The 15,529-nt window shown below is 39.9% G+C and overlaps 1 protein-coding gene across 4 annotated transcripts in view; it reads left to right on the top strand.

Moving 5' to 3' along the window:
- tubgcp6 (tubulin gamma complex component 6) overlaps window positions 1–15,529 on the top strand; it is a 58,366-nt gene that overhangs the window by 5,298 nt on the left and 37,539 nt on the right. For all 4 annotated transcript variants that reach the window (XM_063072615.1, XM_063072616.1, XM_063072613.1 and 1 more), the window contains exons 2-6: window positions 2,537–3,366; window positions 6,214–6,377; window positions 9,299–9,509; window positions 10,570–10,743; window positions 14,388–14,509. In XM_063072615.1, coding sequence (XP_062928685.1) covers window positions 2,617–3,366; window positions 6,214–6,377; window positions 9,299–9,509; window positions 10,570–10,743; window positions 14,388–14,509 — 1,421 coding nt within the window. In that variant the 5' untranslated portion in view covers window positions 2,537–2,616. The remainder of the gene's footprint in view (window positions 1–2,536; window positions 3,367–6,213; window positions 6,378–9,298; window positions 9,510–10,569; window positions 10,744–14,387; window positions 14,510–15,529) is intronic.

Here is a 15,529-nt window from a genome sequence, read left to right as displayed (position 1 = left end):
ATTGAGGGAGAGGTTTTCTTGACACCACTGTGTCAGGGTGATGACTTCTTCTCTGTAGACTGCCTCATTATTGTTTGAGATCAGGCCAATCATATCGTCGGCAAGTTTAATTAGCAGATTGGAGTTGAGGGTGGCGACACAGTCATGGGTATATAGAGAGTAAAGGAGGGGGCTTAGTACACAGCTCTGTGTTGAGGGTCAGCGGGGCAGAGGTGAGGGAGCTCACTCTTACCACCTGCTGGTGATCTGACAGGAAGTCCAGGATCTAGCTGCACAAGGCAGGGTCAAGGCCGAGGTCTCTGAGCTTCTTGTTGAGCCTGGATGGAACTATGGTGTTGAATGCTGAACTGTAGTCCAAGAACAGCATTCTCACATAAGCATCTCTCTTCTCCAGATGTCTAAGGACGGTGTGTAGAGCTGTGGCTATTGCATTGTCTGTCGATCGGTTGTGTCAGTAGATAAATTGTAGGGGGTCCAATGTGGGTGGTATTATGCCGCAGATGTAGTTTTTGACCAACTTCTCAAAGCATTTGCTTATTATTGAGGTGAGTGGGACAGGACGCCAATTGTTCAGACATGTTGCCTTGGTTTTGTTAGGTACAGGGACAATGGTGGATGTTTTAAAGCAGGAGGGCACTCTACATGGGAGAGGGGGAGTTAAAAATGTCTTTAAACACACCTGTCAGTTGTGCTGTGCACTCTCTGAGTACCCACCCTGGGATGCCATCTGGTCCCACAGCCTTGTGACTGTCCACTATTTGGAAACACCTGCGTACTTCAGCCTCAGAGGTGACCAAGCTGTAGGTCTGTTCGGTGGCTCTCCTCAGGGGTTCAGTGTTGACGTGAGCTCTATATGGTTTAAATATTACTTCCTCTACTTGTATTCTATTATTTTCACTATGTTGTTCAATGTTTTGAGAATTTTTTAACTGCTTTTCTGGTGTACTGACAGGACATTTTATTTGAGGGATGCAAAGTTTTTTTTTAGACCATAAGATATAGCGGCAGAATGAGACCATTTGGCCCATCAGTGTGCTGTGCCATTTCATCATAGCTGATCCATTTCCATCTCAGCCCCAATCTCCTGCTTTCCCCCTGTATCCCTAACTGCCCTGACAAATCAAGAATCTATCAACTTCCGCCTTAAATATATCACAGCCGCTTGTGGCAACGAATTCCACAGATTCACCCGTCTAGGGGTAAATAAATTCCTCTTCATCTCCGTTTTAAATGGATGTCCCTCTATTCTGAGTTTGTGTCCTCTGGTCTTAGACTTCCCCACCATAGGAAACATACTCTCCACATCCACTCTGTTGAAGCCTTTTAACATTTGACAGGTTTCAATGAGTTCACTCCTCATTCTTGTGAATTGCAATAAGTAGAGGCCCAGAGTCATTAGACTCTCCTCATATGACAAACCTTTGAATCCCAGATTCATTTCCATGAACCTCCTTTGATTCTTTTCTAATGTCAGCACATTCTTTCTTCAATAAGGTGCCCAAAACTGCTCACAGTACTCCAAGTGAGGCCTCACCAGTGCTTTATAAATGCTCAACATTACATCCTTGCTCTTACACTCTAATCCTCTCAAAATGAATGCTTAAGTTGCATTTGCCTTCCTCACCGCCAACTCAACCTGTAAATTAACCTTCAGAGAATCCTGCACGAGGACTCCCAAGTCTGTTTCTTCCTCAGATTTCTGAATTTTCTCTCCATTTAGAAAATAGTCTATGTTTTTATTTCTATCTTAAGTGATTTTATTATTTCATTTTTTAGTGATTTGTAAATCAGTAAACTGGGAGTAAAGTTAGATGATTTGCCAGTACATCTTTTGGGATGAATTTTATCCAAAATAATTCCCTTATTATTCACTATGTTTTATTAGTTGTGTCATGGTTCAGAACAAGGTTTTTAGAAATTACTCAAAGCCAAAATCAAGATTATCGTCACTTGCACAACTACATGTATGCATAGGTGCAATGAAAAACTCGCTTGCAGCTATTACTGCCGTAGATGATGGATAATATTCCATTGTTCTGTCGAGTTTAATACTGATTTATGTAAAGCAGGCAAAAAAGAATGAAAATCTTTGTATACACAAGATTCTGCAGATGCTGGGAATCTAGAGTAACACGCACAATGCTGGAGGAACTCAGCAGGTCAGGCAGCATCAATGGACGGAATAAACAGTCGACGTTTCTGGACTGAGTCGGGACTGCTACTGAGTTCCTCCAAAAAATGTCATACTTGTGGTTATAAGTTAGTGAGATACGCAGTTCAGGAAATTAACTTACCTGAATCATGTCATATATAACTACCAACTGTAATAAAGCAGTTGACAAAAGGCTACTCATGAGTTTAGTTAGAGCTTGATTGTGAATGTAGAATTTTCGATACGTTTTTTGGAAAATTTACTTTTGAGTTTTTGTATATTTTCTGACTAGCTCGGGAAAAAGATGAAGCTTAAAATAAAAGCTTAAAATGTGACTGCAGTGATAGCTTAAAATTAAAAGGATGCAATATGTTCTTTTCACAGGCTCCAAGGAAAATCTGCAGTGCTAACTATGCAGGATCAAAGCAGCCAGCATATTCACTTTTAACATACACAACTGAAACATGGCAAGCATTACGCAATTATTTGGAGATCTTTGTGAGGCCCACATGGCAGGCCTTTCATGGAAGTGTTATAGGGGGAAAAGGCAACTCAACAGAACACAATTCAAGGAAAAATTAAAAAGGGTTGTCTACAATACACTATTTATGAATCTTTTTCGTGATGAAGCAACATCAAGGTCTCAGTCAGAAATCAGTAAGTTGCCTGTGAAAAACAAAATTCTGATGTTGTCCTTCAATTTGAGGCTGGCTGGGATGGGTATGGAAGCTGACCTCTTGGAGGAACTTACAGAGAAAGTAGAAAAATCAACGTGCATGCCGCAGACTGATCTGAACTCTGTATTGGAACTTCTAATTGAACTTGCAGGGACTGGAACTTATCAACTTCTACCACGAAAAAAGGATTATTTCTTGAACAATAAATATGTCGGGAGAAATGTAAAATTTCAGGGCTATGACCACTATGATGCAAGCCTGTTTGAATCAGGGCTGTTGTCCTTAATTTCCACTGAGGACTTGCAATTTCATGATAATGTGCAGCGTACGCTTCAGTTAATGGATGCACAACCTGGAACTGGATTACCCAGTTTTGGACAATCCTCCCATAATTACTTAGCTGGTGATAAATATGAGAAGGAAACGCGATTATCACTTTTTGGTGCCTTGGTACATAGTTGTACATGTGAAATGGAAGTCAAACTGGATTTGCCTGCAGTGCCAGATAATGTGGATATGACTGGACTTAAAATTAGGGTAAGTAACACACAACATGCAACATTCCAGTTGAAATAACAGGGTGAAATTTCTTGTGGGTCAAAATTATACTTCTTCAGGCACTTATTTTGTGAATATCTATTTACTCAAATTATCTGCAAATAGGCAAAGTCATAAATTTTGGTGGAGAAAAATGAAAATTAGTAGAAAGTAAAACTTGAGCAAAGGTGTGAAATTCTGACCGCATAAGCTATCCTTTAAAGAAGAGGTTCTCAATCTGAGGTCCACGAACCCCTTGGTTAATGGTAGGTGTTTATGGCATAAAAATGGACGTGAACCCCTGCTTTAAAGTGTTAAGGCAATTAGCCATCATTAGTGTTATGGGGAGAGGTTTGATAGGCTGTTTTTGTGTACTCAAGGGCAAAGGAGTCTGAGGGGTAACCTGACAGAGATATAAATTTATAAGAGGAATAGGAAGGGTAAATGGTCAAATTATTTTTTCTTATGGTTGGGGTATCAAAAACAAGAGGGCATATATTTAAGGTGAGAGGAAGGAGATTCAAAATGGATTTGAGGGGAAAGTTTTTTTATGTAGAGAGCAGCTGGAACATTGTCAGAGGAAGTAGTTGAGTCAAGTGCAATCACTACGTTTAAGAGACATTAAAAACAGGCATTTAAATAAACAAGGCATAGAACAGGGGTTCCCAAGCTTTTTTATGCTATGGACCAATGCCATTAAGCAAGGGGTCTGTGGAGCACAGAACCCCCAGCATAGAAGAATACAGACCTAATGTTGCAAATGGGATTATTGTGGATTGTCAAAGAGGTCGGCATGGACCAGTGGGCTGAAAGACCAGTTTCTGTGTTGTAAAATTCTCCAACTTTGTAACATAAATTTCATAGTATTGCAGGTTTCAGAAGTCATTGAAACTGTTCCGTTTTAATCTAACTCATACGGAAGTTGTATAAAAGCATTAAGAAAGATAAGAGAAATGCATTATATTGTCTGTTAAGAGTAATCTAGCTATATTGGAAATCTACCTTCTGAAACCAAAATACTTCAGATGCTGGAAATCTGAAATAACATTGAATTGAATTGAACTGACTTTATTACTTACAAAAAATTCCAGAATTGTAAACTCGGTGAGTTTCACTAATTACCAATAATAGGAAAATATCCTTGCATGAAAATTATGTTTCTATCTATTAATATTACTAATTCAGATTATAAATTTTAGTTGAAATACTCTCTTGTCCGGATTTTGCATTTCAGTTATGTTCATTTCAAAGGTTTCAAAGGTACATTTAATGTCAGAGAAATGTGTACAATATACATCCTGAAATGCTTTTTCTTCGCAACCGACCACGAAAACAGAGGAGTGCCCCCAAAGAATGAACAACAGTTAAATGTTAGAACCCTAAAGTACTCCCCCAGCTCCCCTCCCTCCCGTGTGTAAGCGACAGCAAACAGTCCCCACCTCCCCCACCGGGATGTAGCATATTGATGGACGTAACATATTGAATGTTATATTGGGAGCTATCCAAACTAAGCTACAAAATACTGAATGCTACAAGAACTGAGGCAGCATCTCTGAAGAGATAAACAGTTAATGTTTCTGGTCAATGAGATTTCATCAGAACACATCACTTGAATATCTTCGGTATCTCTTTGAAGTAGTTCACTGTCCGTGCAGGCTTCAAGGCAGCCATCATCATTCCAGTGCACAAGAGAGCAATGGTAACTGGCCTAAATGATTACCCGCCAGTGGCATCGACTTTAACCAGAATGAAGTGCTTTGAGCGACTGGTGAGGAATCATGTAAAATCCTTCCTTCCAGCTACATTGGACCCTTTGCAATTTGCTTGCTGCTCAAACTATTCCACTGATAATGATATAGCCTCCACCCTGCCCTGTCCCGCCTAGAATACGATGCCTCATACACCAGGATGTTGTTAATCAAATTCAGCTTAGTGTTTAACACGATCGTCACTCAGAGACTGGTGGGTAAACTATCCTCGTTGGAACTCAGCACCACCCGGGTAACTGGATCTTAGACTTCTTTCCGGAAAGACCCCAGATGATCAATTTGGGAACAACATCTCAAGCTCCATTACGCTGAGCACTGGTAACCCCCAGGGTTATGTGCTGAACCTGCTGCTATTCACACTGCCAGATCTAGCTCAATCCACATTATCAAGATCGATGATGATACTACAGTGGTTGGTCTCACCAGCAACAATGATGAGTTTCTGAGGAGACTGAGGTGTGCAAGGCTCTCTGTCCCTATTCTATCAACTTTCTACAGGAGCACCATCAAGAGTGACCTGTTTGACTTGGTCTTTGGTACTTGTACTGAATTAAAAAGTTGAAGATTCAAGCCCATCTCAGAAACCTAATGGCAGATATATGACTGAGTGAGTGCTGAGGATGCAGTGGTACCATTTTTTTCAATGTTGTGTTAAAATAAAACTTGTATTCTCTCTCATGTGGACGTTAAAAATTTCAATGTGCAGTAAGTGAATGTAATATCCTGACCAATATTTGTTCCTCAGTCATCCTCATTCTGTTTGTAGCACTTAGCAATACTCAGGTTGGTACCCATGGCTTCTACATTTGTAGCAATGACTACGCATCAAAATGACTTAGAATGTGATGATAATATTAAAAAAGCACTATGTCTTTTTTGTTTTAATGTACATTTGTCAATTTACTGACATTTATCTTTATATAGAGAGAGGAGAAGAGGGAGAGAAAAATAAAAATGATATGTGTAATCAAAATGTTAGAAGCAGGTGATTTCCATATAACTACAATGGAATTTGAGTTTGTCAAGAAGAAGGGGCTGTAATTTAATTTTCCAAGATTAACGCTATAAATCTGCACAGGTTCCTCAAAGCATTGACCAGTCAGAAGATGAGGGATTTCAGTCGGCATCCAATCTTACCCCAGATTCGCAGTCGGAGCCCAGTTCATCTCCTGATATTGATCTCTGGAGTGCAGTGCTTTCTTATGAACCTAGCAAGTACAGATGTTGGGAATTAATAGGCTGGTAAGTGAAAGGTATATAGATTTTATTGGAAGTTGTTTCTATATTCAAGTTTAATTGTTATTCAACCATACATGGATACAACCAAATCAAATAGTGTTACTCTGGGGCCAAGGTACCAACAGTCATACACAACACAAGGCACATATAACGCACATAGAGTAGTGGTAAACATAGTCACACAAAACATACAGTCCAAGTCCCTGAGTCCATGTTACGGCAATGTACAGTCAAACATAACACAGCTCATCTTCTGCCGAGCGACCACTGGAGGGCAGCATCAACACCAGCCTGGACGTGGCGCCACATTGTTTAAATACTGGAATTATATTTTAAAATACTAGAATTTAATCAAACAATAGTTTCAGAATCAGAATCGGGTTTATTATCACTGGCATGTGTCGTGAAATTTGTTAGCTTAGCAGCAGCAGGTCAATGCAATACATAATATAGAAAAATAATAATAAGTAAATCAATTACAATATACATATATTGGATAGATTAAAAATCATGCAAAAACGAATAATATATATTTAAAAAGTGAGGTAGTATTCGTGGGTTCAATGCCCATTTGGGAATTGGATGGCGGAGGAGAAGAAGCTGTTCCTGAATCACTGACTGTGTGCCTTCAGGCTTCTGTACCTTCTGCCTGATGGTAACAGTGAGAAAAGGGAATGCCCTGGGTGCTGGAGGTCCTTAATAATGGACGCTGCCTTTCTGAGACACTGCTCCTTGAAGATGTCCTGGGTACTTTGTAGGCTAGTACACAAGACGGAGTGAACTAAATTTACGATCCTCTGCAGCTTCTTTCGGTCCTGTGCAGTTACCCCTCTCCCCCATACCAGACAGTGATGCAGCCTGTCAGAAAGCTCTCCACGGTACATCTATAGAAGTTTTTGAGTGTTTTTGTTGACATACCAAATTTCTTCAAACTCCTAGTGAAGTATAGTCGCTGTCTTGTCTTCTTTATAGCTGCATCGATCTGTTGGGTCCAGGTTAGGTCCTCCGAGATCTTGACACCCAGGAACTTAAAACTGTTCACTCTCTCCACTTCTGATCCCATTATGATGATGGGTATGTGTTCCTTCGTCTTACCCTTCCTGAAGTCCACAATCAGCTCTTTCATCTTACTGACTTTGAGTGCAAGGTGTTGCTGCGATACCACTCCACTAGTTGGCATATCTCGCTCCTGTATGCCCTCTCGTCTCCATCTGAGATTCTGCCAACAATGGTTGTATCTTCAGCAAATTTATAGATGGTATTTGAACTATGCCTACCCGCACAATCATGTGTTCAGCAGGCATATAAACATTTGTAGTACTGAACTGAAGTTTCTCAATTGAGGTAAGAGAGCATGTTCTGTAATCTTCTAGATATTAATTAATATTCTAGAGCACTTGTTTGATGAGCACAAAGGTAATTGTTTTAATATCTTTAAAGCATTTGCCTATGATCTTTGTTAATATGCTTATAGAAACAGGCCATAAGAGCCAAGAGGTCCAAAGCCTAGTTCCACTCTTATGATCTTTTCAATGGATCCTGCCATTCCTACTTGTACCCGGTTTGTGTTTATTGAGCTTTCCTTTCGTGCTGTTCTCCTGAACTGCTCATTATGCTAGCATGTCACGAGGAGTTTGAGGAGATTTGGTATGTCATTAAAGACACTCGTATATTTCTATAGACGTACCATAGAGAGCATTCTAAATGGCTGCATCAGCATCTGGTATGGTGGCAGGGGGCACTGCACAGGATCAAGATTAGCTGCAGAATGTTGTGAAGTCAGTCAGCTCCGTCATTGGCACCAGCCTCCCCAGCATCCAGGACATCTTCAAGGAGCCATGCCTCAAAGAAGTGGCATCCATCATTAAGGACCGCCGTCACCCAGGACATGCCCTCTCCTCATTGCTAACATCAGGGAAGAGGTACACAAGTTTGAAGGCACACACGCAACGATTCAGAAGTAGCTTCTGCCTCTCTGTCATCGGATTTCTGAGTGGACATTGAACACTATATCACTTTTTAAAATCTTTTTGCACTACTTATTTAATTTAATTTAACTTTTAAAATATATATGTACATATTGTTTTTATTATGTATTGCAATATACTGCTGCCATATAACAACAAATTTCACTACATATGCCAGTGATATTAAACCTGATTCTGATGTTCCACATTATAGTTAGTCAATGGTAAGGACAATCCTTCTGAATTCCTTATTAGATTTAATCAGAATTCAGCTAGAAGTTATGGCTCTTGATTCAGGTATTATGGAAATATGATACACACATCTCCAAATTTGTACAACTCAATTGAGTTTTACCTCCATAATTTCCACCTTATTCACAACCTTCTATATGTCAGGCTTCTGTTATTGTGCAAGGTTTCTGAGGTCCTGTTTTTTCTCCCCCTTATCCTGTTCCTACGTTTATTGTCTGAACTTTCCGTACATTTAATGTTTTGTTTGCATTTTAATCTGTCTATTAGCATTCGATGCCATTCATGAAGCATTATTCTTCTTTACATCAAAGATACTATAATCATTACATGATGTTCTTGCTAAAGTGCACAGTGAGCATTTCTATTTCCAGCACTTCTGCAATATTCATATGGTACAACAGTCAGGTCAAATAACATTGAATACTTGTTTTCTTGAATCATTCTCATTACACGAAACCATGTAGCACTTAATAATGCAAGTAATATTATGCAGATTATGGGATCATATCTTTTTAACATACTGCTTTGCTCTCCTGTGCAAATTAAATACTAGTATGCAAAATAACAAAAACAAAACATTAATACTTGTCCAGAGTGATCTTTTTTAAGGAAATGATGATACAAGAAAGTTTCAGTTAATTTTTCTAATGATGTAATTACGAAGATGATTCGCTACATAAACACTTTTTTCTCTCTCTCTTGTAGTCCTCCAGGTAAAAAAGAAAGACTGTACCTCACTGAAGCAGGTCGAGAAGCTTTTGATAAATTCTACCAATTACGTGTAGGCCAGCTGCAGCTCATCAGTGGTACACTGTTGCACCCAACTCCAGTTATACTTCAAAAGGAATCTGAGCTAGTCAAAGATGTCCTGAATGTCCTCATTGGTGTAGCATCCATGACCTTCTTGCTGAATCAAGTAGGCATTTATTGTGAAATATGTTGCTGGGCTCAATATAATTAATTTCCCAAATGACTGGGTGATGACTAACTCTATATTTCAATTTTGGTGTTGTGAAGTATTGGGATGGGTTGAGTCATCTGACCTGCTCACACTCTGACATTTAACTCATCTGTTACTGAGGTCTCTGATCTTGTTTGCAGACCATAAGATATAGGAGCAGAATTGGCCATTTGGCTCATCGAGTCTGCTTTGCTATTTCATCATGGCTGATCCAATTTTCCTCTCAACCCTAATCTCCTGCCTCCTCCCCATATCCCTTCATGCCCTGATCAGTCAAGAATCTATCAAATTCTGCCATAAATAAACATAAAGGCTTGGCTTCCACAGTGGTCTGGCAAAAAATTCCACAGATTTGTCACTCTTAGGCTAAATCAATTTCTCCTCATCTCCGTTCTAAAAGAGCACCCTTTCTTCTGAGGCTCTGTCCTCTGGTCTTAGACTCTCCCACCATAGAAACATTCTCTCCACATCCACCCTATCAAGGCCTTTCGCCATTCGATAGGTTTCAATGAGGTCATCCCTCATTCTTCTGGATTCTAGTGAATACAAGCCCATAGCCATCAAACACTCTTCGTATGACAAGCCAATCAATTTTGGCCATTTCCTGGTCTTGCTGTCTCCCTAACTAATCTTAGACTGTATATTCCCTTAACCTGGCAATAGATATCATAAACCAAACCAATTAAACCCCTAATTTGGAGAAATGAACTGCAGTCACCAGGAGTTATAAATGAAACATTCTATATACTTGATTCAATAGTATATTTTGAATGTTTCTAAAAGTTTGGAAATGTTTATTTTGTTTTTAAATTTGTTTTTATCCTGAATGATAACCAACATATGCCCACAAATTATTGCAATTAATTTGAATATTAATTCTCCACAATTTTGTCTGCTTCATCTGCAACTTGGGTGTAATATTTTGAACTCATCCCTCAATTTAGGTAGCATGTTGTCAGTAGGCTAAACCTATATGCGAACGATTCCTGTGTTTTACTGGCCTTTCTTTTTTCAGTCTCTCCAGGCATTTGTCGTCAGGCAAGGAGTATATATTTCAGGAACATCCCCCGAAAGTATGTATAACCTCTTGTCTGAACTGGCTGAAAATGGAACATATTACACTCGCCTTAGTCACTTCTCTCTTCAGCCCATCCTTGACTCAACATATAACAAAGGACTCGTTTTCCAGGTTGCAATCAGTTTTCAATTTATTCTCTTTTGTCAAGCTCAGCAAAATCTTTTCAAAATCATTGCTTAGGTGAAATAAGTGCAGCTGGAAGAGCAACTGCCTCACAGCACTAGAGACACAGGTTCAATCCTGATCTTGTGTGCTGCTTATGTGAAGTTTGTGAGTAACCATGTGGGTTTCCTTGGTGTGCTCTGGTTTCTTCCTGCATTCCAAAGTTGTAACGGCCTCTGTAAATTATCACTGCTGCGTAGCTGAGTGATAGAATCTGGGGAGAGGTTGATGAGAATGTGGGAAGAATGGAGCAGGATTTAGAAAAATTAGTTATTGGTACGTTTCCCTGCTGTATCTCTCTATGAATCCTATGAACAATTTTGATTCTTGGTAGATATGTTTAAAGAGTAACTATTTGTCACATGCCCATTGAAATATGTTTGATTAAAGCTAATTTTTAAGCTAGAAAGTGATAGGTGAAGCCAGGTGGGTGGAAAAGGTAAAGGGTTGGAGAAGGAATCTTTTCTTTTCCAATCTTTTTATTAATATCAAAATGTTAAACATAACATAGTATTAATACAAAGCTATTGGAAATACATTGTTAATAATTAGCATATATAAATATAAACTCAGTTAACACACTGATATTAAACCTCCCAAGATCTTACAGAATACGAGTATAATATAAGAAAAAAAATGCAAAAGTAACATGAAAAAAGAAAAAAACCCAAAATACCCGTATTTAAAAAAAACACTAATCTAAACAATACTAATCAACTAAACTAAAGAAAAGAAAAAGACATGGGCTGTTGTGTTATGTCAGTTAGGACCATTAGTGTCATTAACTCTGCTCCTCTCTCCATATATTTAAGAGTAATAGAATAGGAGAAGAAATCTGATAGGAGAGGACCTTGAGAGAAAGGGGAGAAGGAAGGACACCAGGAAGAGGTGATGTGCAGGTGAGGCACAGAGTTGAGATGCCAGAGTGGGGAATAGAAGAAGGGGGAGAAGAAAATTAAAAATAAATTAAATTACGGGAAGGAGAATTCTATGCTCATGGAATATGAAGTATTTCTGCTCTTCCCTGAGAATGGCCATGGCAGAAGTGGAGGCCACGAATCAATGTGATTGGGAATGAGGAAAGGAATTAAAATGGTTGGCCACTGGGAAATTTTTGCTTTTGGTGGATGGAGCAGAGGTGCTTGACAAAACAGTCCACCAATGTAAGTTAGATTTCACCAGTGTAGAGTAGACCACATTGGAAGCACCGGATGCAGTAGATGACCCCAACAGATTTACAAGTGTTGCCTCACCTGGAAGGACTGTTTGGTGCTTTGAATGGGAGGAGGTGAATGAGCAGGTGTAGCATTTATTATGCTTGCAAGAATATGTGCTAGGAGGGTGATTAATAGGTAGGGATGAATGGAGAAGGGAATCACGGAGGGAGTGATCCCTGTGGAAAGTGGAGAGTGGGGGGGGGTGGGGGAGAGAAATAAATATGTTTGATGGTAGTATCCTGTTGAAGATGGGGGAAGTTGTTATGGAGAATGATGTTTTGGATCCAGAGGCTCGTGGGGTGGTAGGCGAGGACAAGAGGAACTCTTATCTCTGTTAAGATGGCTAGAAGATGGGATGAGCGCAGATGTCCAGGAAATGAAGGAGATGTGGGTGAGGGCAGCATCAATGGTGGAAGAAGATGAACCCTGTTCTTTGAAGAAAGAGGACAACCCTGATCACTTGGAAAGGAAAGTCTTATCCTGGGAACAGATGCAGTGAAGCTGAAGGAACTGAGAAAAGAAAATAGCATTTCTTACAGGAGGCAGGGTGGGAAGATGTACAGTCATGATAGCTGTGGGAATTGGTAGGTTTATAAAATATGTCAGCAGACAGTTGTCTCTAGAGATGGAGATAGAGAGATCGAGAAAGTGGAGAGAAGTGTCAGAAGTGGACCAAGTGAATTTAAGGGCAGGATGGAAGATGGATTTGCAGTATCTCTTGTGATTAAAAAAAATTTAAAAATTGATACGTGGTATTTTGAATTCCAGTTAACAAATAACCTTTTTTGGCAGAAGCCTCTCTCAATTTGAACATTTTAAAGTACCTTGGATTTAAAAGAAAGAGTTTATAATGCATAGTTTTCCAACATCAAATATGGTTATAAGGTTAACAACAGGAATTCTGCAGATGCTGGAAATTCAAGCAACATACATCAAAGTTGCTGGTGAACGCAGCAGGCCAAGCAGCATCTGTAGGAAGAGGTGCAGTCGACGTTTCAGGCCGAGACCCTTCGTTAGGACTAACTGAAGGAAGAGTGAGTAAGGGATTTGAAAGTTGGAGGGGGAGGGGGAGATCCAAAATGATAGGAGAAGACAGGAGGGGGAGGGATAGAGCCAAGAGCTGGACAGGTGATAGGCAAAAGGGATACGAGAGGATCATGGGACAGGAGGTCCGGGAAGAAAGACAAGGGAGGGGGTGACCCAGAGGAGGGGCAAGAGGTATATTCAGAGGGACAGAGGGAGAAAAAGGAGAGTGAGAGAAAGAATGTGTGCATAAAAATGAGTAACAGATGGGGTACGAGGGGGAGGTGGGGCCTTAGGGGAAGTTAGAGAAGTCGATGTTCATGCCATCAGGTTGGAGGCTACCCAGACGGAATATAAGGTGTTGTTCCTCCAACCTGAGTGTGGCTTCATCTTTACAGTAGAGGAGGCCGTGGATAGACATGTCAGAATGGGAATGGGATGTGGAATTAAAATGTGTGGCCACTGGGAGATCCTGCTTTCTCTGGCGGACAGAGCGTAGATGTTCAGCAAAGTGGTCTCCCAGTCTGCGTCGGGTCTCGCCAATATATAAAAGGCCACATCGGGAGCACCGGACGCAGTATATCACCCCAGTCGACTCACAGGTGAAGTGATGCCTCACCTGGAAGGACTGACATGTCTATCCACGGCCTCCTCTACTGTAAAGATGAAGCCACACTCAGGTTGGAGGAACAACACCTTATATTCCGTCTGGGTAGCCTCCAACCTGATGGCATGAACATCGACTTCTCTAACTTCCGCTAAGGCCCCACCTCCCCCTCGTACCCCATCTGTTACTCATTTTTATGCACACATTCTTTCTCTCACTCTCCTTTTTTTCCCCTCTGTCCCTCTGAATATACCTCTTGCCCATCCTCTGGGTCACCCCCCCCCTTGTCTTTCTTCCTGGACCTCCTGTCCCATGATCCTTTCGTATCCCCTTTTGCCTATCACCTGTCCAGCTCTCGGCTCTATCCCTCCCCCTCCTGTCTTCTCCTATCATTTTGGATCTCCCCCTCCCCCTCCAACTTTCAAATCCCTTACTCACTCTTCCTTCAGTTAGTCCTGACGAAGGGTCTCGGCCTGAAACGTCGACTGCACCTCTTCCTACAGATACTGCTTGGCCTGCTGCGTTCACCAGCAACTTTGATGTATGTTGGTTATAAGGTTTGCAGCTTAATATAGGAAACAAGTTTTAAAAAGAAAATCAGATCTTGTTTATTTCTCAGCACACTATATTAATCCAGTCTATCTTCACAAGATAGAAAGAGTTGAACAATAATTGCAACAACAGTAAAATTCCAGTATATAAGTTAAAAGTGCAAAGAAAGACAAACTCCAATTCTTTTTAACCAGGCTTTCACAAGTGGTTTGGGAAAATACCTGCAATATTATAGAGCTTGTGTGTTGTCAACACCTCCTTCACTGAGCCTTTTAACGATCGTCTTTCTGTTCCGGAAACTGGGGCGACAGCTAAGGTCAGTATATCTTTTATTGCATAGTGTTGAATTTGATTTATTTGTAACTTCTGGTTAGGATAAAAGCAGGAATCTTTAGTTTTATTCATATTTGATGATTTCCATTTGTATGATAGTTCAAATTTCATGAAACTTGGAATTTAAATTAATCAACCATTTATATCCCAGGACCACCTTCTAATTTCCAAAGCCCAAAGATCTTACTGAAATAAGAGCAAAGACACAACTTCACTTATAAAAACGTTTAGATGAAATCTAATGCAAGACAATGTTCATTGAATAAAGTCATAGTATGTACTCGCTTTATCGAAACATTTCCAATTAAATAGATATCTGAATGAATTTAATTACTAGTCTGATTCAAAAACTCAATTGATATTCTAATTTGTCTTGAACACCATGATTTTGCCCTTTTTGCACTTATTTAAGCCACTTCAAAAGGTAGTGAAAAAGACAATCGAGTTGTTTACAGTATAAAGTCATATGTAAACCAGACCAGGTGAGGACAGTAGACTGATGATCTTGATAAGGTTTTGTAAGAATCCTGTAATTTCATTTTACTATTTATACTAGCTTTTAATTCTGTTTACATAACAACATGTTTTTATATTGCCTATCATTTGAATTTGTCTGTTTCTTTAGTGCAAGGGTCTGTGTAATAATCAGTTAATTTGACTTTTTTATGTATGCTGTTTTGATTCCCATATAATAAAATAGCAAAATGATAAAGAACAATTGCAGATTAATCAAATATAAAGGGATCCAGATGTCTTTGTACATAAATTACAAAATGTTAGCAGCCAGGTGCAGCAAGTGGTTGGGAATGCAAGTGGCATATTGGCTTTTATCGCAAGAAGGTTAGAATTTAGAAATGGGGAAGTATTGCTGAAATTGTACAGGGTACAGGGTGGCGGATGGAGATACAGCACAAATAAAGGAGGTGTAATGCACTCCTTCCCTCTGCTAGACTGCAGGTTACCTTTGGACAACATGTAGCACTTGCTCCCCCCCCCCCCCGGA

Source organism: Mobula hypostoma, chromosome 20 (assembly GCF_963921235.1).
Source record: "Mobula hypostoma chromosome 20, sMobHyp1.1, whole genome shotgun sequence".
NCBI lineage: Eukaryota > Metazoa > Chordata > Chondrichthyes > Myliobatiformes > Myliobatidae > Mobula > Mobula hypostoma.
Note: the sequence above shows the minus strand (reverse complement) of the source record. Positions and strands in the feature narration are given on the sequence as shown.